Source organism: Lissotriton helveticus, chromosome 12 (assembly GCF_964261635.1).
Source record: "Lissotriton helveticus chromosome 12, aLisHel1.1, whole genome shotgun sequence".
Lineage (NCBI taxonomy): Eukaryota > Metazoa > Chordata > Amphibia > Caudata > Salamandridae > Lissotriton > Lissotriton helveticus.
The window spans coordinates 804,493,243-804,514,854 of NC_136073.1; the positions used below are offsets into that span (position 1 = coordinate 804,493,243).

At 44.7% G+C, this 21,612-nt stretch overlaps 2 protein-coding genes across 3 annotated transcripts in view; both read right to left on the minus strand.

The window, feature by feature from the left end:
• SEMA6C (semaphorin 6C) overlaps positions 1-21,612 on the minus strand; it is a 313,712-nt gene that overhangs the window by 199,901 nt on the left and 92,199 nt on the right. The gene's annotated exons all lie outside the window — the stretch shown is intronic.
• On the minus strand, positions 7,291-11,543 carry IFIH1 (interferon induced with helicase C domain 1). Its single transcript, XM_078670733.1, has one exon. The coding sequence runs from the start codon at positions 10,541-10,543 to the stop codon at positions 7,580-7,582; it is 2,964 nt and encodes a 987-aa protein (XP_078526859.1). The 5' UTR covers positions 10,544-11,543; the 3' UTR covers positions 7,291-7,579.

Here is a 21,612-nt window from a genome sequence, read left to right on the forward strand (position 1 = left end):
TGTGCCCCCTAACCCGTGGACCATTGGCACTTTCTGGCGCAAAATTAGAAAAGAAAAAAAAATAGCAGTATAAATTTTATTTCTTCTAACTTTTGTGCATCTTAAGAAAGTTGCGCCCGGGCAACTGCCCCTGTGCCCCTTCGCCCACGCTACGCCACTACATCTAGGCCACCTAAGCCAATACGTTTGTGCAGTTTTAGATCTGCCTACCTTCTGTACCGGTAAAAGGGGTCACTGTACTATGGCCTCTGAGCATTAGCAGACTAGGAAGACAAGATTAGCATCATGCAGAGAATGCACAATTCTCTAGGAAGCTGGACGTTGCGACAGAATGTCTTTAAGCACGTGCCGTTTAAAAGAAATGTGTACAAATGAAAGATGTATCGATACAAGGTTGAGAAGAGGTTCTGGCGGGCAGTAAACAGTCATCAGCTATATAAACATGATGGAGCTTAGAAATTACTTTAAAGGCTTTCCTCACCTTGAGTCAAAGGAAATGGGTATTGATTCACATGAAGCCATGTCTCCCAGCAGCCAAGCATTAGAACATAAAGCAGAGGGAACCAAGACACGTCCATAGGCAAGAGAGGCTCTGTGACTGTGGCAAGAGACGCTGATGGAAGCCATGTCTGTGTCCATCTCCCAAGCAGGCAAACATGAAAGCAGGCACTCAAAGCAGGCCTATTTGGAAAAGATGCACCATGGCCTATCCACAGAAATGCTTAAATCCATGACCGAGACTTGAGAAATTACAGAAACCGGACTGTTTGAAGCTTCAGAAACCAAAGCATTCCCAGACTTATCTCAAGGTTCCCAGATCCCGGGTCTCTGTAGGATGGTGCGAGACAACACTATGTTTATTTCTTCTGTAGTTCACCCAATACTTTTGTGACTCAGTCTCTACATAAAAACATACACAAAGCAGATTCAGATATCTCCATTTGGTTCTGGCAATTGTGGTTCCACAAACCTCTTCAAATATCACACCAACCCCTGTGGGTTGGTATGCAGACAGGATCTCCTGTAGAAATTCCAAGGCAATATTAACTATTCCAACGTGAAACAGGTGAACTTGGCAGTCTGGTATATGAAGTTCTGCAGTTTGGACTCTTTAATGTGCCTTCTGAGTGTATTTAGATATTAAAAGAAACAAAAAGGCTTCTTCAAGGTGACACCCTTTAATTGGAAATAAAAATCTACATTTGGTGCATCCAAAAAAGACATGTCCCACTGAGATGTTTAGAGGTGACTCTTTTACCATATCTTATCCATCTTGCAAGTTTAGGTCTGCAATATTATTTCCTCCATTTGAATTTGTCAGGTGTTATAGCTGAGATAATATTTTTGAAGAGTGATCTGTATAAAGCTTTCCATCTACTCTTATTATGTTGTATCTGAGAGGAAATTGAATGCGGCGGCGACTATATTGATGTCTTCTCTCCCATATATTCAATTGTTCTTGGAAATTAGGAATTGGTCTGCTTTCATATCTGCTAAGAGGGTAATGATAGAGCAGTCTTATAGATTATCCCACAGACATAAGGTGGTTTTGCATACTCATTTTTATTTCCCTCGAAATGTAATATCAGATTTCCATTTAAACCAGGCAGTCCCTTTACCCGCGTTTTCTCTAATCTCTCTAAGACCCCATTCCGCAATCTTTCCAGACATCCATTTTAAGTAGGCTTTGAGGTAATACCTAGTCAGAACTAAGGAGTTAAGGAAAAGTAAACAGGTTTTTGCTTCGTATGCGATTCTGGTGACATTTTCTTCTGTATTCGAACAAAGAGAGGCTAGCCGTGTACTTTTTCCACACAAGGTTGCTATCAGACTTCAAACCGGCATCTCTTGCTAAGCCAAAAACACATCCAACAAGAGGTGAAGCTATTACTTTGGCCTTTTTAGGTAATATGTATTATTAAAATACAGTGCAAGGTTTTTTTGAAGCGCACATTTACCCAAGACTGGCCCACTTAGATGTTCTTAGCTGCAAAGTGTCCTTCTGAAGAAATGAATTTACCAAAAAAGTCTTTCATCCGGCATTGGTCCATGGAGTAGGGCGAGGGGCATCTTGCTAAATCTGTGTTGGGGTTCTGGTTGATTCAAGTGGGTTCACTGCAATGGAATTTCGGGTATTATTACTTGCTATTTGCCCAGAATCATGGCAGTGTTGTATGTCACTTTTATGGATTTTGCAGGTATCAAATGAAAATCCTCACGAGTGGGACCACACCTAACAAGTTGTGTTCTATCACTTCCTCTGGCGCATGACCAAGCATGACTTGGCCATGGTTGGTCCCACTGTAAAATGAGCAGTAAATAAAGCAAGACTGGATTAGTGTGGGACACAGAGTAACTCTCTGTGGCTGTGATTTATTCAAGCATTCCATCCATTGTTGTTTGTGGATTTCAGCTGAACGACCTATTACCCTCTCCAAAGCTCATAGTGACTATGAGCATGAATTCGTGCTGCTGTGTTTATCGCTGAGCTTCTCTGCATTTGCGGATTCTATAGCAGCAGGTTTGTAGAGTTCTACCTAGTAAGCAATGGAGTGCTCAAGAACGGGCAAGGTCCTTGGGTACAATTCACAGTAAACTTATAGAGAGGAGGTAGCTAGATAAGTTCTTACTACATGTAGGGAGGCAGAGCGTCTCTTGAAGAGGCGAGTCTTCAGACTGCTGAATTGCAGGAGGATTGGACCAGTTCTGATATTTGTGGGGGTGCCATTTCATATTCTGGGAGGGTAGCCTGAGAAGGCCTGACTTCTGATTTGCCACTGACTTAGCATCTGTAAGGCCAGTGTTGTTTGTGGAACCTTTTCAGTTTCTTTAAATGTGCTCTAAAAAAAAAAAGTTGTTATAGGTTTGCCAGTGGAAGTTCATTGCTTATTTCCGCGTGGTTGGCCCCACCTACTTCACTCTCATGGTGTGACCTGATCGAGTGTTCTGAGTTTCTGGGACTCCTTTTCCCAGCGTTTCCCCTTCTAGTCTGTGTCATTATAGGCTCCTCAATCTTAAGGTTCCTCGCTTGCGTGGTTATTTTTTTCTGTAGCGTCGCCCGCACTGGTTCTCATCTTGTTGCGTTCTTCCTTGGAAGCCATGTCTGTTTAAGGCAGTCCTACTTCTATTTCTAGGCCGTCTGCAGGAGTGCATGGTCCTGGTAGTGTTCATCATCAAATATGCCGTTTGATACCCACGCCCAGACTGGCCCAGGAGCAGCATTTTAATGTTAGGCTTTGAAGTTGGGGGGCGGGTTTTCTGCTGGTGGGGCAGGTTTTGTTGCTCTCAGTGCATCAAGAGTAAAGTCAGTTGTTGTTTCTCCCACTATGCGTGGCCAAGGGAATTCCTACAGATAGGGTAACATTATTGTCTTATTTTTGATCAGTGCACACAATAAACTGATATATTTAAAGGTGCTCTCATGTGATGAGGAGGGGAAAGGAGTCACTGTGAGAAAAATGAATGGCCTAGTATCACACAATGTGGTTAAGTTGAATACAGGTGTTCCTGGTTGCACATTGTGTAGTTCAACAACTACATGGTTATCTCTTTCTCTCTCCCATGTTACATCAAAACGTAATGCTGTGTTTTTTTTTTAGACTTTTAATCACCACAGTATGTTGAAGATATGTGGTCGATGCATGTTTAACATAGATTGGTGGTGGTAGCGTTTGGGGGAGGTGATATTCAAAAAAGAAGTGAAAAGGCTCAAGATGGACAAATTACTTCAATAAAAAAACCTGATGAACTCAGCTGGACTTTTTTCATGCAGACACCTCTTGGCCCTGACTCTACCCAATCGATTGTTACATTGCATTTGTTCTGTTGCTTGCTTATTCCGGATTGCTTTTTTACTCTATATGTATGACTGTGTCTGTTGTTTATATGTATGACTTGGTCTGTTGTTTGTACAGCGCTCTGATACCCTGACAGGTTATGTTCGTGCTATATAAAACTTCTCCAATAAAAAAAAATGAATACAAATATTATAATGCAGAATCTACAATGAAAACCAAAGCACATGGCCCTGGTCAGTGCTTTATGACCTTTTGATCTATGTAGCTAAATATCGTTAATCATTGTCATCCATTCTTGAAGTAATTCATCTTCTCACTCCTCAACCATCTAACTATTCATTCATTGAGCAATGTCTCCAATCTCAATCCATCTGTTCAAAGACTGGAAAGGTTCTTTAATAGAAAATGCATTGCAAAAGTACGATATTCAATTCCCCCCCCCCCAAACGTTTCTTGGGGCGAGAACCCACCCAAGTCTCCCCTTGCAGTGGTCACACTCGCTCGCTACGCCTGCTCGCTATGTGCCGTATGAAGGATTACCTGACAAAATTTGCCAGAGCTGCGTTTGGTCCCAACTCTGGCACTGTTGATGCTGAGTGCGGTTGCAAATGTGGCTTTAGTTTAATTGAAAGTGTCCAGATGTGGCCCCAAGGAGACACTTAGCCTACTGTTTATGCTCTACAGTGCCACATGTATCACCTATTGGCTACTTATAAGCCAATTGTTACATAGAAAGGTCAGATTACAGCAGGTAAAATTAGGTGGGTAGATAAACAAATTGGGGTTGAGTTCTCCTCGCTGCTCAGGTAGGGGATCAATGTGGTTCCCGCAGTCTCAGGAGAATATACACCGGTCCCAAGGCATCTTAGGTCCAGTGGAATCAAGCAGCCTCCCTCGCCTGCCAACACTAATAAAGGATTAGGGTGAAATGCAGAGCTTACTAACGGAAATTGAGGATTTTTAAGAACCTGATGTTCATTTTGGGTTTTGAAAACTGCTGGAGTTCACCTTTAATAGAGGGAAAACTGGAATTCTGCAGCTTTAACGTACAAGAAGGAATGGCAGGAAGTGGTGAGAGGGCCTATAAGTAAGGGTGGCAGTGGCAGGAGTGAGACGACAAGATAAAAGTAATCAACAAACTGCCACACAGTACTACTGCACCCATCTGGTCCTCCTTATAGGATGAAAAATCAGAACGTTTTGCAAAGCATGCGCAAAGTTATATTGGTGCTCAGAGCATGTGTGGCCTCGGCCACTCTTGGCCCCAAACCCACTTTCATGCACACATGCTTCCAAATCTCAGTTTCTTTTATTCATACTTTACACGTAAACAACGAGTGTGGATGTCAGATGTCATCTGACCATGCGAGAGACCATAGGAGAAAATCAGAGGGGGACCCAGACACAGTGGGACACAGTAAATGTTTTTGGGGAGGAAAGAGACAGCAAATTTCTTTGAGGTGACCAGAGTCAATGGTTTCTTAGGGCATGTACACTAAAACAAAAATCTCACGTCCCAAATTGGATACAGTGTCTGAGCTTGAATAAACACGTTTTGAATGATTAGTCGTATTGTGAGGACCACTGCCCAGGGCCCAAGTTTTAGACGCACTGAAGAAGCCAGACAAAATATCACCAGGCATCAAGATGATGAGGGAGAAACATTAGTTTGGGGAACATATAGAAGACGGATAGGATGTCAGCGACTTGACCTGGCCTACTGACCAGCCTGGTTAAAGGCAAAGATCACTTAATTGTTCAAGGAGCTTTATTAATTTGGGAATTCTTTTTTCCAGAATCCCACTGACATTGATAAACATCCAGTGGCCGCAGACGTAACAAATGCAGTTCTATGGGCAGTGATGATCCGAGTGGGGAAGGGCTCTAATGACCGCTGCGGGAGAAGGGCCAGTGATGGTCACTGTGAGGCTTGGCAAGCAAAGACTGCTGTTTTTTTGACAGTAATGATCACATGGTGTAGGGCAGGGGTCGTCAAGCTTTTCTGTAATAAGAGCTACTTATGTTCAAAGAAACTCATCAAGAGCTACTAATATTACTAGAGTTATAATAGTGACCGTACTAGACAAGATTACATCAGTGGCTGCTATATGCGAGATTACAAGAAGTGACCACTTCAGTGTATCAGGTGTCGTTGCCCAAACTAATGTTAAAAAGGCTTTGTCAATATGGAATGTCTCTAGATGGGCAATGCACAACAACCATAGCTGAAAAGCCTCTGGTACCAAGGTATTATTACCATTTAAAAAAATATCTCCAATGCCACATGATGTATAGCTCAAATATCAGCTTTATATATATTTTGGGAATTCAGCCATTTTTCTCCAAATATTGGCTTATGAGCTCTGAAAATAAACATGTGTCTCGAGTAAATACCCTCAATTTTGGCATACGTATATTAATTCACTCAAGCAAAAGCTTCCAATTTAGTAGGCTGGACTGCACACAGGAGAGCTACTTACAGGGAGCTGGAGAGCTACTCATTAGAGAGGCCTGGTCTAGGGCAACAAGGATCACAGTGAGGCTTGCGTTGGCCACCAGGTGTGGTACTGATGCCCGCAGTGGGTTGGCCAATTAGTACCTGCAGCAGTCGAGGCAATAGGGCTCACAGTGAGAGGACTGCTGATATTGGTGGAAGGCACTGGTTACTACGGGGGGGGGGGGGGAGACAAAGATGGCCAAAATGAAGGGTTGGAAAGAAAAGGAATTTGCAGTGACAACGGTGCAGAAGGAAAATGATGAACATCCAGTGGTGGTTGTTGGGGCGGGGGGAGATAATGATCACCAGTAGTGGGGGCAGTGATAACTACCTGTGAAGGAAATAATGAATTCACTGGGAGAAGGGGCAGTGACAATAGAAGCCATATGTATTTCCTGTGCTAAGAAATCACAAAGCTGAGACAGGTAACACTTTACAAAGCAAAGATGTAAATATTATGTGGTTGAATGGCCCTGTAGTCATTACCACATCACAGTAAACATTTTTAGCATTTAAATAAACATGATGCTGCCACAATACAATGTCTATTTTGCATGTCACACACCCTCCTCCACAAAATACATATGTAAAATACTGTTATGAGAATAGATTACAATTATGAAGTAGTTCATTGAGAAAGTGTGTGCAATATGCTTTAGAAGGCCAGCAAGTTTTTTGTGGCTAGTAAGGACACCCAACAAAGAGACAAGTGTATTAGGCTTCAAAGCAGGTAACAGTTAAATGATATTAACCAAAATCATTTTGATAGTTTAAGTGAGTAGGTGAGGAGTGTCAAAGAAATCCGGCGAGGGATAGAAAAGACTATAAATGGCGATACTTAAAAATTTTGTATAATATTCTTCTACCTCTTCTCCACTAAAAACTGACATTTATTACACTCCTTTAGAGGCAAATGCGTGCAATAAATACATTTACAGTCACTCACAGCTTGACATTCTCTCACCTTCTGTATACGAACACAAAATGACTGAAAACATAAGTAATACTTTTTATTAGCTGATCAAATATGGAAATTAATACATTTTCCTTCTCTATTATTAGAGTGCTCTGAAGGACACAACCCTGAACTAAATATATATGCTCCTGCTGTACCCTATTAAACATTAAATGGATCCCTGAAATTAAATACTTTACCTTACAACCCTCTTGATCAGATACATTAGGAATGATTCCTTGCCCTAATTTTGCAATTTAGACACTGGATATCAAATTGTTACATGTATAATGGTCATAGGTAAGGCCTTCCTTTTATAGTCTTTAAAAATTAATCATCGTCATCATCAAAGTCCATTTCTCCAATGTCAAATTGTGGAAACTTGATTTGCAGCTCACCCCACTTTTTATAAATTTGTCTGGAGTTTTTATTATCCTTAAAGTCTACCACACAGTTTCCAATTTTTAGACAAGGCAGATCCAGGCCGTGGTGGACCATCATGGTTCCCCACTGCTGTGAACATTCTTTACAGATGATTTCGCCATTTGTTTGATAGTCAGCCAACTTTTCTTGCAGTGTTTTATTCTCTCGTTTAACGTACTTATTTTTGAACTCCGGATTGGTGATAACATGATGCATGTTTTCAATCACCTGGATTTCTTGTCCCGTACACACCAATACATTACACTTTCTGCAATGAAAAGACACCAGCGAAGGATTTTCTTGGTATTTTTTGCAGTTCTTTTTCTTAGTCTTCATTTTTTTTTCCATGACTGATTGCACCTGAAACTCTTGGATCTTGCGTTTGTACTCTTCTGGGGACATTTTTTGAACATTTTGAATGGCTGTGTACATCATTTTTTCACGATATTCATTGACGTATTCCCGGTCTTGAACACCAGATCTACTGGAGGCCACCAGAACATAGATGCTGTCATCAGCTCGGGCTCGACCCCGGGCCTGCACCATGGCGATTTCGTTGGTCACAGTTTCATAGCGGATAACAATATTACACTCTTTAATATCCAGACCTTCTTCAGCCACGTTAGTAGCAACCAGGAGATTTACTTTGCCAACGCTGAATTTGTGGATTACTTCTTTTTGCTCATTTTGAGTCATGGGTTTAAATTCGCTAGTGCTTCCTGCTCCAATAATGTAGTCTGCCTTCACTCCTACTTCTCCAAACTTTTTATTTTCAGTGATCCATTGTAACAAGGCGAAAGTACTCTGCCGAGTCTTCGTGAAGATAATCCCCCTGGCTTCTTCATTCTTTGTAAATTCCTCCATAATTATTCGCCTCAATTTTGTGAGCTTTTCATTTTCGTATTCAGGTTTTGCAGCTACAGTCACCAGCTCTTTCTCGCTCCCACCAAATAATTCAATTAGAAATGTATCCGTTTCATCTATGTTTTCAACCGAGGCATCATCTTCCTCACACAGCTCCATTTTCTTTTTCTTCTCTTCGTCATAAAATTTTTTGAGATGGTTGTAAGCATCAACCATTCGTATGTTATCATTAATTAGGAGGGCATCATTGTATTTCTTCAAGTGTTCAGCACAGACCCGCTCTTTGCGGTTCTTCTCTTTGGCCGCGGTCTTCTCCTTTTGCACTGCCCACTGCTCGTAGGATTGAGTTCCAAACTCTGACGTTGGAGCGAGGCCGGAATATTGCTGGATCTTCGTCATCATTGCAATGATTTTATCTCGAAACGGATTTTCTCGAGTTTCGTCTGGAATCTCAACCTTTTTATAAGGTTCCTTTACTTGAGCTTTCAGTTGGTCCGAATGCTCTTGCACAGTCATAATCCTGTTGGCATCGAGGTTTGCACAGATTTTCAGAATATGTTGTTGAGCTCTCTGCACTGAGTTTGCACCTCCAACTCCTGGTGAAGCTGTGAGACCCAGGATTTGAGGAAGGGGCGCTGGTGCACAGTTTTCTTTGCTTAGTTTCTTATTTTTCATCTTATGTTTGATGTATCGTATCATGATGTTATTGTAGACCCCTTCCTTCTGGGTGTGGTGACATTCATCAATGATAATTAAGGAGAAGTCAGACAACTCGACACCATCTTCACCCGTGCCTGCCTTGCTTAACGAATTCTCAAGGATCTGTGCTGTGCATATAATTATGTCATGTTTTCGAACAACTTCAGGAAATGAGATCTTGAGTTGCGAGTCACCACTTAATTTAATAACACTGTACCACTTCTTCAGGTATGGATAGAACTCTTTGCGGTAATGCTGTTCCACCAGAGGTACCTTATTTACAAGTACAATCACTTTTCCAGGAATGTGAGTCCCTTTTCTTTTGCCCAGATGCTCTTTGGTTATGTACACGGCCACTCTGGTTTTTCCACTACCTGTAGGAAGACAAATGATAACATTCTCCCCTTGCAAGGCAGGCCGAGCAACCTCCATTTGATAACTGCGGAGGGTGATGGTGGGTTCAGGCGAGGCACAACTCTTGTTATCTGCTCCTTCCTCTTGATCCGAGTCGCTTTGAAGATCCTCGTTTTGTTCAAGACTTCCACTCAGAGTGCTTTCACTTGCTGCTACCAAACTGGCGTCACCTTCTGAAAGTACCCCAGAGCCTTCTAAAGATCCCAGCAACGATGTGTTGCCATCAGTTTTCGTTTCAGTAGGTTCTATCTTCAAATTGTTGGTGTGCTTTTTTCCGTTCCCTTCCTCAGCATCATCCGTGTATCCAGATAGCTCCTCAGCAAGGTCGCCCAGGCCAGTATTACGTAAAATCTCCAAAAATTGAGAAAACCAGTTACGCTTCAGCACTATTCTGCTAAGCAGTTCCCTTGCACATTCCCTCGCCCCATGTTGTGTATTTTTTGCCCGTATTTGTTCATAGTCGTCTTGGTTGCAGAGGCCCTCCTGGAGGCAGCCTTCAACTTGTTCCATTGTCACCTTGTCTATGATTTCGGGGCACACGAGGGTCAGAAGGTTCTCCAAGGCGTCGTTCTGTGCCTCCAATGAAGGAGACGGGAGGCTACTATCACCCACGTACTGGAGGGCCCTGGTGCACTTTGATCTCCTCAAAGCAGTCACAAACGCTGGGAACCAGCTCTGTGGCTCTGGCACTTTCTCGATTGTCTTGAGCAGTAGGTCTGCCGCCTCAATATTACTTATATTCTGTTCTGTGGTCTTTATGAGGTCCTTTTCTTCCTTACCCAAAAAGTACAAATAATCTAGGACAGGCCCCACCACAATCAACTGTTTCAAACGGGGGCGGAAACAGGCAATCATGCCCAGGTTTGCCTCGTAGCCGTCTGCCGCGGCGGCCATCCCTCGTCTCTGCCAGGGAGTTGTGCACCGCCGAGGCTGCTGCTACGGTGCCGGTGAAGGCCTTCTCTTCTGGCAGCGGAGCCGGAGATGCTTCAGAGTCAAGGTGTTCAGGCTGCAAAGCTGGATCGTCCGTCAGGGTGAAGGTACGGCTAGGGATGACCTCACGTGGAAGGGATTCTCCTTCGGGCTGCAGGTGAAGGTACTCTGGCTGCAGTGCTGGGACCGCCTTCAGGGTATAGTCTGCTGCTTGGATGAAGAAGGGCTTCGAGTGAGGGTACTCTGCTGAGCTGGACCTCCTCAGGGTGAAGGTACAGACCTCCTCAGGGTGAAGGTACAGACCTCCTCAGGGTGAAGGTACAGACCTCCTCAGGGTGAAGGTGCTTACCTCCTCAGGGTGAAGGTACAGACCTCCTCAGGGTGAAGGTGCTTTCCTCCTCAGGGTGAATGTAGTCTGCTGCAGCACTGGAGGGTGAAGGTACCTTGGCTGTAGTGCTGACCTCCTCAGGGTGAAGGTACAGACCTCCTCAGGGTGAAGGTAGTCTGCTGCAGCACTGGAGGGTGAAGGTACCTTGGCGGCAGTGCTGACCTCCTCAGGGTGGAGGTACCTTGGCTGCAGCGCTGGAGGGTGAAGGTACCTTGGCTGCAGTGCTGGAGGGTGATAGTTCTCTGCTGCTGGAGGGTGAAGGTACCTTGGCTGTAGTGCCGACCTCCTCGGGGTGAGGGCTCTCTGCTGCCTGGATGGAGCCGGCCTCCGAGTGAGGGTTCTTTGCTGCTGAGCTGCAGGGGCCGCCGCCCCGAGCGTGGGATACCCCGATGGGCAGGTTCGCGGCTCCCGGTGCGGTCGGAGTGACTCCCTTTGGTTCGTGCTTTGCTCCGTGCTGTGCTCGCCGCTGCTCCCGGGTCTCCAATGCTCCCGGCTCCGGCCCGCCCCTGTTAAGTACTCGCTCGCTCTGCACTCCTAGTTTCGTTTCTCCGCTCCGGTTCCATTTCCATTTCCATTTCCGCGATCTGCGTGAGAGAAGTGAATGTGCAGAGTCACGTGCGCGCCCCCGCCGCGCGCCGCGCCCTCCCTCCCTCTCTATCCCTGCCCCGCGCGGACTTTCCCCGGCTCTGCACTGCGAGTGAAGTCGAGGAACCCTTCGGTTCAATTCAAATGCACCCGAATTAGCCACATTACAAATCTGAGAAAACACGACTGCTACCTTTGCAACTTCATGCGCGTGTCTGAAGACCACAAATATATGAATAAGCTCTACTGAGTAGCAGCACTTCACAGTAGCAAACTGCTGGAATACAAGAAATAAACTGTATTTTTGAGTACCATTTCTCAGAGAAGGTATAAAAGGAGAGAGGAGTTATACGTAGACACAACGACTTGTCCCTAGGGTGGCCACTTCGCCAATATTTTACTGGAATAGTAGTACTTTTATGTCTCAAGGCACAAATCTGCAAAACCCTGAAACGTTTTCCTTTTAAATATAAGCTCAAAGCAACAAATATATGAAATCATTTAGAAAGTTATTTTAGAGCTAACAATTCCCTAAATCATAATAAGTGAAAGGTGAACTGTGAGTTTCCAGACTGAAAGAAAAATACAGGGATTTTACACAAAACTCTTTTCACTTTCCAGCAACTGACCCATTTGGAAAACTGAAGCATGAATATATGAACAGTATTTTCCTTATGAAACAAAGCAACATCGGCCTGAGCGTAAGCCGGAGTGAAATCGTGCGATAAAGTGAGACCCGCCGAGTTTCCCATAGTCCCAGAAAGCAAAGAAGAAACTCGGACCGAGGCACCTAATCACCCATGGACCTGGGAATCTTAGCAGCTAGGGAAATATTCCGTAAAAATATGCTAAGGACTTGAAAATTTAAAAAGCGAGTCTCTTTAACACATGGATTCTTTTCACTTTACTATATCCGATTACATCACTACATCAAGTGCCGTGTAAAGTGTTAGTTTCAAAATAGGAAGTTAGAAAGGCCCAAGAACTCACAGTGCGGACTGGCGAGCAGTCATGCGCACTTTGCTTGTTCCCCACCGGCCTGTAAGGGACAGCCTCCCATTCCCAGTCTGAGGACCGAACCACGGCGCTCAGACCAATCACAACATGCATTGCAGCATTGCGATTGGCTCAGGGGAGCCAGGAAGCCCGGGTGCTTCCTGCTGTCGGGGCCAACAGGAAGAAGAAAGAGGACAGAGGAGAGGCGGCTGCCGGCCATTCTTGGGTGTTTTTTTTCTTCTTTTTTTCCATCACCACCCCCGTCCGGTAGCAGCCGAAGTTTTGTAAAGCGAACATCTTGGATTGAAGTATTATCAAATGTGATTGCCAAGGAAAACAAGCCTCTGAGAATTAACCTAATAGCCTAAGGTCACTCAGTTTGGTCTGGAGGAGAAGACAGAATCAAACTCCCGTCCCTCGATAACACACTGTGCAATTCAACTACTAAGTGCACATCTCCTCCCTTCCACAATATATCTCCAAAGGACGGACCATTGGGATTCTTTTCTTGAGCTAAATCAAATGCAACTGCCACACCTTGAATCAAGCAGACTCAGGAAGTCCTTCTCAAATTAAGGCAGGGCAGACAGTTTTTATGTTGCAAACATTCATGGCTTCCTGAACTTAAAAGAATTACTTCAGGAGAGGCCCAACTCCTCAGTGAAGGCAATTAGACGAATTAGCAAATCAGTGGGCCTTAGAGATCCCCTGGTCACATGTCTTCACTGAGTAACCATTGAGGTGAAGAGCTCAGCTGAAGTCAACCAAAAAGAGCTCGTATTTAACTTTATTTGATTGTGGTGCGGCGTCGGTCAGATGTTCGACATGGACTGGCTGTTTGTAAAGACATGTAAGTGCTGCGAAAGTGCTCAGACGAACGTAATCCAGCTTGAAAAATCACTAGCATGGCGTCCCTTTCCGAACACCTTTACACCAGTCCAAAGTGTCTATTTCCATACGATCAGCCAATCTAAAAATCCCTTCCCACTCCTCCCAGGTGAAAGTGCCCGGCAGATGCCACATTAAGAGCCGGATTTAGATTTCGGCGGACGGGTTACTCCGTCACGACGGTGACCGATATCCCGTCTGCTGAAATATAGATCCCATAATATCCTATGGGATTTATATTTTGGCGAACGAGATGTCCATCAACGTTGTGATGAAGTAACCCGGCTGCCGAAATCTAAATCAGGCCCTGAGGCAAATGGGTAGCTTTTTGATTCAAAGGTCCAAGAGAACCTCGAGTTGTGCACAGCCAGACATCTGCCTTAAGCGGTCAGTGACTCGCTCACCTCCAGATGTTATAACGCGTCTCTGGGATTATCCAAGACTGTATAACAACTTATTTCTCTAGAATCACAAACTCACTGACAAACTTAAGTGAATGCGGCTGAGCCAGAAGTTCTTGAGTATGAGGTTGACAGACTGAGAACTTTGGTAGTGACAACTCGAGGTGGACAAGCCACTGAAGGCTGGAGTCGAGCTTTAGCCAGATGCCTGGCTTAGCTCGAGGTGTGAACCCTTGTGCTCAAATGGAGCTGAGCTTTGACGTGACTTCCGACCAAACTGTGTGATCCTTGACCAATATTTCATTTCACTGTGCCACCTTTTTCGTCATTATCACAAATGAACGCACCTTGTAATTTGTGAGTTTGGGATGTGCGCCGTAGAAAAATCTTTATTTTGTTTGATTTATTAGACTATCACGTTGATCTAGGAATAATAAGAATTAAGGACACATATAGGGTGCGCGTGACAACCAATTTGCTTCTTAGTTCACTAATGGCATAGTTGTCAGGGCGGTGGTGGAATAAACGTTTCTACATTCATGTTTAAAAATCATCACTTAAAAAAAATGCCTCTCAATTCAGTGATATAATCTGATGTAGCAATGTGGACCAAATTCGCATGTTGAAGAAATACGCTCTTTCTAATTTTGAAAATACTCATTTTTTGCACATGTTTGTTGCACAATTTAGAAGCCAAGCATGTCCATGGCTTGGCCCCTGCATGGCCTCTTAGAGTCAAGCCAGTTTCGTGGCTCGGCTCTCTGTGTTAACTTGTTGGGTTTCCTATTTCGGTATATAGCCTTTACAACGAAACTTTTACAACGACATACCTTTACAACGCAACTTTTACAACGCAAACTATTACAACGCATTGCTCTGGGGGGCGCTCTAGGATAGGGAATAGGTTAATTTACTATCCAATAACCTTCCCTACTATCCACGGGGACTGGAGTTGGAATAGTAAATTAAACTATTCACTATCCAGCGCCTAAAAGCATTATGCGTTGTAAAAGTATGCGTTGTAAAAACTGCGTTGTAAAAGCATGCGATGTAAAAGCATGCGTTGTAACGTCATACATCCTCCTATTTCCAGTGACAACGCTTCAGCGCCCAAGAACAGAACAACCCGGACCCCCACTGCAGTGCAGACAGAGAGCAGGAGCAGTAGGACAGGAGAGCACTGAACAATGGAAGACCCCAGCATGTCATAGCTCACAATTTCTCACACATGTAAACTGGCTCCATCAACCAGGCACACCGCTTTAGACCTCACTGCTGGCGTTCACCCCAAACAAGCAGAGGACCCACTTGGTATAAGTTAGGCTTTAAGGTTTAATTTTCATGTAATTTATTCTTGATTTTTTTGAAGTGCAATATATCAACTAAGTTTTAAAGCGTCATGAAATTCCAATTTGTGCTTCCTCGAATGTGTTCCAGCGCAATATAATACTCAGGGCCGGACTGGCCGCATCGGGCTTTTCCCCGGGAGGCTGGAGGGGTGGAGGTCGGTTTTGAAGCAGAGGGGCATGTATTGTTACTGGGGCCGGTTTTGCAGCTGTGCTGTTTGACATGGCTAACAGTAAGTGCTGTAGAGGAGAGTGGAGTGTTGTTGAGTGGCATACAGTGGAGCAGAGTAGAGTGTCATGGAGTGAGTAGAAGCACTAGAGTTGAGTAGAGGGGCGTAGACTGAAGTAGAGTGGCATAGAGTATCATAGAGTGGAGTGGCGTATGGTGGATGTGAGTGTCGTAAAGTAGTGTGAAGTGGCCCAGAGTTGACTAAAGTAGCGTGGAGTGGCATAGAGGTAGTTGCCTACAGTGGAGTAGTGTTGTGGCATAGTGTAGTAGATTGTTGTGGGGTGGCGTGATATAAAATGCAGTAGAGTGTCACAGGGTGGAGTGGCATAGAGTGGTGTAGGATGTCGGAGTAGAGTGGGGTGTCGTGGATCGGCATAGAGTGTCACGGAGAGGAATGTCATGGAGTATCATGGAGGTAGTACAGTGGAGGGGTGGAGTGGAGTGGCGTACAGTAGAGTGGAGTAGAGTGGAGGGGCGTAGAGTGGAGTAGAGTTTGTAGAGTGGAGTACAGGAAGTTACACAGAGTAGAGTAGATTAACGAAGAGTGAAGTGACAGAGTGCATGTCATCGAGTGGAGTGTCACTGCGTGGCGCAGAGTGGAATGGCGTAGAGTGGTGAAGAGGAGTGGAGCAGTGTGTCATTGAGTCGAGTGGAGTAAAGTGGTGTGGAGTGGCATAGAGGGAGTTGCGGAGAGTGGTGTAGAGTGTTGTAGAGTGGAGAGGCATAGAGTGGAGTAGAGTGTTGCAGAGTTGACTGACGTAGAATTGAGTGTCATAGAGTGGCATACAGTGGAGTAACGTGTTGTGGAGTGGAGTAAAGTATCAGAGTAGAGTGTTGTAGAGTGGCGTAGACTAGAGTGTCATGGAGGAGTGTAGAGTAGAGGGTTGTGTCAGACTGGAGTGGTGTAGCATGGAGTAGCGTGCCGTAGAATGGTGTGTCATAGAGTGTGCCAGAGTGGATGGGCACAGAGTGGAGTGTTGCAGAGTGGCGTGTCGAGGATTGGAGTGTCATAGAGCGGAGTGTCACAGAGGGTTGTGTCACTAAGTGGAGTGGTGCAGTGAGGAGCAAAGTGGAGTGACATGTCGTAGAGTGGTGTGTTGTAGAGTGTAAGAGTGGAGCGGTGTAGAGTAAAGGGGCATGTGGTAGAGTGGAGTGTCGCAGAGTGGATTGGCTTAGTGGAGTAGGGAGTAGTAGTATGTCGCAGAGTGGAGTAAAGTGGCATGGAGTGATGTAGAGGGGGTTGCATAGAGTGGAGTGTAGCAGACCATAATGTCGCAGAGCGTTGGGTCATAGAGTGAGTGGAGTATTGTAGAGTGGAGGGGCATGTCGTAGAGTATAGTGAAGTGGCGTGTCAGAGTGGAGTGACATGTGGTAGAGTGGAGGGATGTAGATGTAGAGTGGAAGGGCGTAAATTATAGGTTCAGAGTAGAGGGCTGTGACGTGGAGTGCCGAATCGGATAGTAGAGTGGCATGTGGTATAGTGTTCTAGAGTGGAGGAGCGTAGAGTGGAGTGACATAAGTAGAGTGGAGTGGTGTGTCGTAGAGTAGAAAGGTGTGTGATAGAGTGGAATGACATGTCGTAGAGTGGGGTGGCATGGTGTGGCAGCACACTGCAGTTGCAGACAACACATTTTCAACTGAAAAGACATTTGCAGAGATTTACAGTCTTAATGATAGACGTATACAATGCATAAGCGATGTGTAGAAATGCCATCACCTAGTGTACTGATTTGTTTTGATCGTATTAAAATATTAGTCTCCACCACACTTCAGAATTACAAAAAAAGTCTTCATTTGTGCTCTCCTAATTCTGATATATTCTGAAATATCTGCACTGTTCATTTACAGACATTTAAATGTTGTGTGGTAGAACAAAGTTTTGCTGTCACAGCAAGATTGTCACATAAATCTTCTCACTTTGAAGTCAGAAAATAAAAGTAAACACCAAGCTCCCTCAGAAGACAGAGCTTCACGTTTGACCCCTGTATTTGAAGGCACAGCAAATGTGGCAAGTTAAGAAACAGATTTAAAGACCTATTTTCAGAAAGCGAGCACTCGTGGAAGAATACAGTAAATAAGCTAGAGTGAGAAGGACTGGACCTGCATCTCTACATCCCAGATCCAAAGCATCTCCAAGGGTATGTTGGCTTTTCTCCTGTTTCTGAAGTCTCATGGATATGAAATACTCTTCCCTTCAACCTGCAAACAGCACCTGGGCTCTGTCTGCTGTGAGTCCTGCTCTGCCAAGTGATGCCAATCCAGTCCTGGGCCCTTGGAAGGGAGTATCAAGTTCTGCATCCACCAGAACCGACGCATCGGCCTTGCTGCACCGATCGGAACCGACACATCCCCGCTGTTGCGGGAACCAAGTCGACGCATCACCCTTGGGACTGCCACATCGCCTTCGGGACTGCCACATTGGAAACATTGCATTGCCACCACTGCATGGAGAAGATTGACGCATCTCGTCTACAACGTGGCGAAACCTGGCGCATTACATTCAGAACCGCCACTCTTCGGAAATGGAGCATTGCTCATGGACCCAAAGCATCACTGCCGTTGCATGGAGATAGCCAGTGCACCTCCCCAACTGTGTGGAGACCACCGACACATCTACTTGTTTACTACCAGTATCAAGGCACTTTTGCTCAGCAGGCCCTGCATGGGTGCTGTATCCAGCCCCCGCGGTCCATCGCGGTTGGCCTAAACTTTTGACTTTGCCCAGGTCCAGCGCGACCAATTAACTCTCTAGGTGCTGACTGTTTCTAAGCGATATTTTTGCATTTCATCTTTAAAAATTCATATCTTGGCTACTACTGATTGTTTTTTTGTCATTTTGGTCCTGTTTACTAAATTATTCTCTATTTTTCTAAACTTGTGTGGAGTCCTTTTGTGGTGTTTTCACTGTTTCATGTGTTCCACAAATACTTTACACATTGCCTCTTAAATTAAGCCTGACTGCTCTGCGCCAAGCTACCAGAAGGTGAACACATGTTAATTTACAGTGTGGTTCTGACTTACTCTGACTAGGATTGTGGTTCCTGCTTGGACTCTGCTGACCAGAAACCCAATTTCTAACAACAGTAATTGGTGGAGAATTTCTTCTGTAAGTCAGAACACCACAGTGATTTGAATTGGGGCATTGTAAGCTCACACTGCTAAATGATTTTCCATTAGGATGTTTTATCCCATAGTCCCTCTCCAGTCACTGAGCTCAGCATCATATACATTAGCGTCCTTTATAAATGACAGCTGATCTAGTTTCTTCCACCGTCATAAGAATCAGGATAGTACGTAAGTAAGGGGGATGTGAAGGGAATTTAAACAAGAGATAGCCCGAGGCGATATGAACCTCCTGTTGGGTTTCTTTTATGAGAGCCATGCACACTTAATTGAAAATAACTTCAGTATGTTCCTTCAAGTCTTCAGATTATGCAAAGGGAAAGAATTTTGATACTTTGCCTGAGAAACAAAAGTTAATCGCAACAGATCAAAAAAGTATCCCTTTTGTTACATTTTTGATAACAGACTTTATTTGCTATGGGTGGGGAAATAATTAGTTAACTTGGTTAACAATACATTGTGTAACAGTGTCATCATTCTTCCAAAATTTTGAAAGCCCTCAGTTTGTGTGATTTCTGTGCACTATTTAGAAAAGAAATGTTATTTCTGCCAATTTACGTAGAAGTACACCTTTCAAATCATAAAGAAATGAAGTGTAATTAATGAATCCTGTCTCTGAAGGCCTTGCATTTCTCCTAATAAACGGAGTTGAATGAAATAACCAAAACAAGAGGCTGGGTGAGAACAATTTTCACATCCGATTTCTGGGCTTAATTCCAGAGGTAGCTAGCTCTTTCTTTCTCGGAGATTGAAGTTTTTGCGGCGATTGCTCCCCCAGAGACCACTGGTGCATACAATTAAAACAACCATTGCAAAGACAGTAGGTCTCTATTGTATGACACGAGTTGCAGACTACTGGCTTTGCCAAGAATGTTTATGAAGCATGGTTGTAAAATAAAAAAAAATAAGGTATCTTAAGACTGTAAATTTAATTCAATATTTATAAGCGGCAAAGTTTATATCTGATTTTTATTTCACTTAGGTAACTGAATAGAATTAAAAAGAATACCAAAGGGTCCAAATTTTAATGAAAATGGTTCCCAAACCCCATTTTACTTTGACAAGACTCAGAAATTAAACAAATGCAACAGCCATTTGATCCTCTGCAGTAGCCCAGGGAGCAGATGTATGGGCCCCAGGAGAAGAAACATCTCTTTTTCAGTCTTACTAAGTACAACTACCTCACACTCGAGCGGAGTACAGCAGTCAACCTGAATGTTAGGCCTAAGAGGCCCTCATAACAACATTTGTGTTCCTGGGTCTGTGCTTTCGTGCAACATGTAGACTGCAAGACAAAAATATACCTGTTACTCTGCTTTTCCAAACAAGCTGGGAGCGGTAAGGAGCAACACAGAGTGCGGGGACAGGTGCTTGATGGGGGAAGCAGGACACGAGAGCGAGAGCTGGAAAACACATGCACCCTTATGGAATGCTAAACAAAAGAACAAGCATTGGAAATGCAATAGGTCTCGCAGCATTAGAGTTAGTGCTTTTAGAATTGTTTATGGGTTTTTTTGTAAATCTTAAGCATTTTTGTTTCCTGTAGCCAATGCTAAAGAATTAAAAAAAAAAAAGCCATAAACATTTCTAAAAGCTCTAACTCAAATGCTCCGAGACCTATTGCACTGTGTGAGGGTGAGGGGTTGAGGGTGAGTGAGGGTGAGTGAGGGTGAGTGAGGGTGAGTGAGGGTGAGTGAGGGTGAGTGAGGGTGAGTGAGGGTGAGTGAGGGTGAGTGAGGGTGAGGGAGTGTGAGTGAGGGTGAGTGAGGGTGAGTGAGGGTGAGTGAGGGTGAGTGAGGGTGAGTGAGGGTGAGTGAGGGTGAGTGAGGGTGAGTGAGGGTGAGTGAGTGAGGGTGAGTGAGGGTGAGTGAGTGAGGGTGAGGGTGAGGGGTTGAGGGTGAGGGGTTGAGGGTGAGGGGTTGAGGGTGGGTGAGGGTGAGTGAGGGTGAGTGAGGGTGAGGGGTTGAGGGTGAGTGAGGTTTTTTTTTTTTTTTTAAAGGCACAAGCAGGCTCTTTGGAGCAAGTATACTGCATTCCTCTTTCCTATAAACGCTGACACTTTGAAGTTAGCCTAGAGCAAAATAAAAAGCTTCCCATGTAAACACAGCTTGACATTTTATTTGGGTGAGTAGTTTATGTATGTCCTGGAAAATACCTTAAGAAATGGGTCGAAAACAGAGTTGCCTCTTAAGTATCATCAACACATTTATTTCAACAAACCAGTTTTAACAGGCTGGGTTGCGTATTAATATTTTTTGGAGTCAAAGGACGTACAGTCTGTGCCAAGTTTTGCTGTTTACAATACATGGTGAAGTCGGGGAGCTGGTAAACTGTGCACGAGGGGCATGCGTGATTCGTAAATGCTACAGCAGTGAGAGTGAAGACAACCAATGAGAGACGACTAGGTCCGTGCACTGGGAGACGGTGTGAGTATCGCAGCCAATGGGAAGCCAAAAAGGCCCTGCTGGCTCACGAGAAGCAGGCGTGAACTGCTGTGCGATTGGCTGAAAGGCTCATGAAGATCGCCGACAACAGCAACCGATACACGAGGAGTAGGCGTGCAGGGCTTGTGACTGGGGCAGGGGAGGGGCTTGCGGGCGGCTTCCCTAGGAAATTGACGTAGCTGTAGATTCAAAATGGCCGCCGGGTTTACGTGCGGTCATTCACGTCCTTGCAGTATTACAGCTCCACAATGTATCTCATGTTCGCTCTTTATTATTTCTAGCGGCTGAGTCGGGTCGGGTTGGGCCCTTTTTACTCTGCCATTGTAGATTCCTTGCTAGCTCTATGTTTGCGGGAGGGGTTAGGGTTGCAAGGCTACTGCTGGCATTTAGAATGTATTTCGAGTTAAGTTTTCATACTGCTCCAAAAGCACGCGGAGTTAACGTGTTTTCACTGCTCGCTTTTCAGGTAGTTGTACAAGTGCGCCCCCAAAAATCCCAGTGCATGAATTCTTTCTCTTTGCTAAGTAAAAAAAAAAGCCTTTCACCGTAACACGGCTGGCAGGGGAGGGGGCGGAGAGGGGAGAGGTGCGACACGGCAGTAGGAGGAGGAGGGGGGAGGAGAGTAGGGGAGGC

What these genes read in the sequence shown, in the direction of transcription:
- IFIH1 (XM_078670733.1), bottom strand. Translation starts at nt 10,543, where the DNA reads ATGGCCGCCGCGGCAGACGGCTACGAGGCAAACCTGGGCATGATTGCC.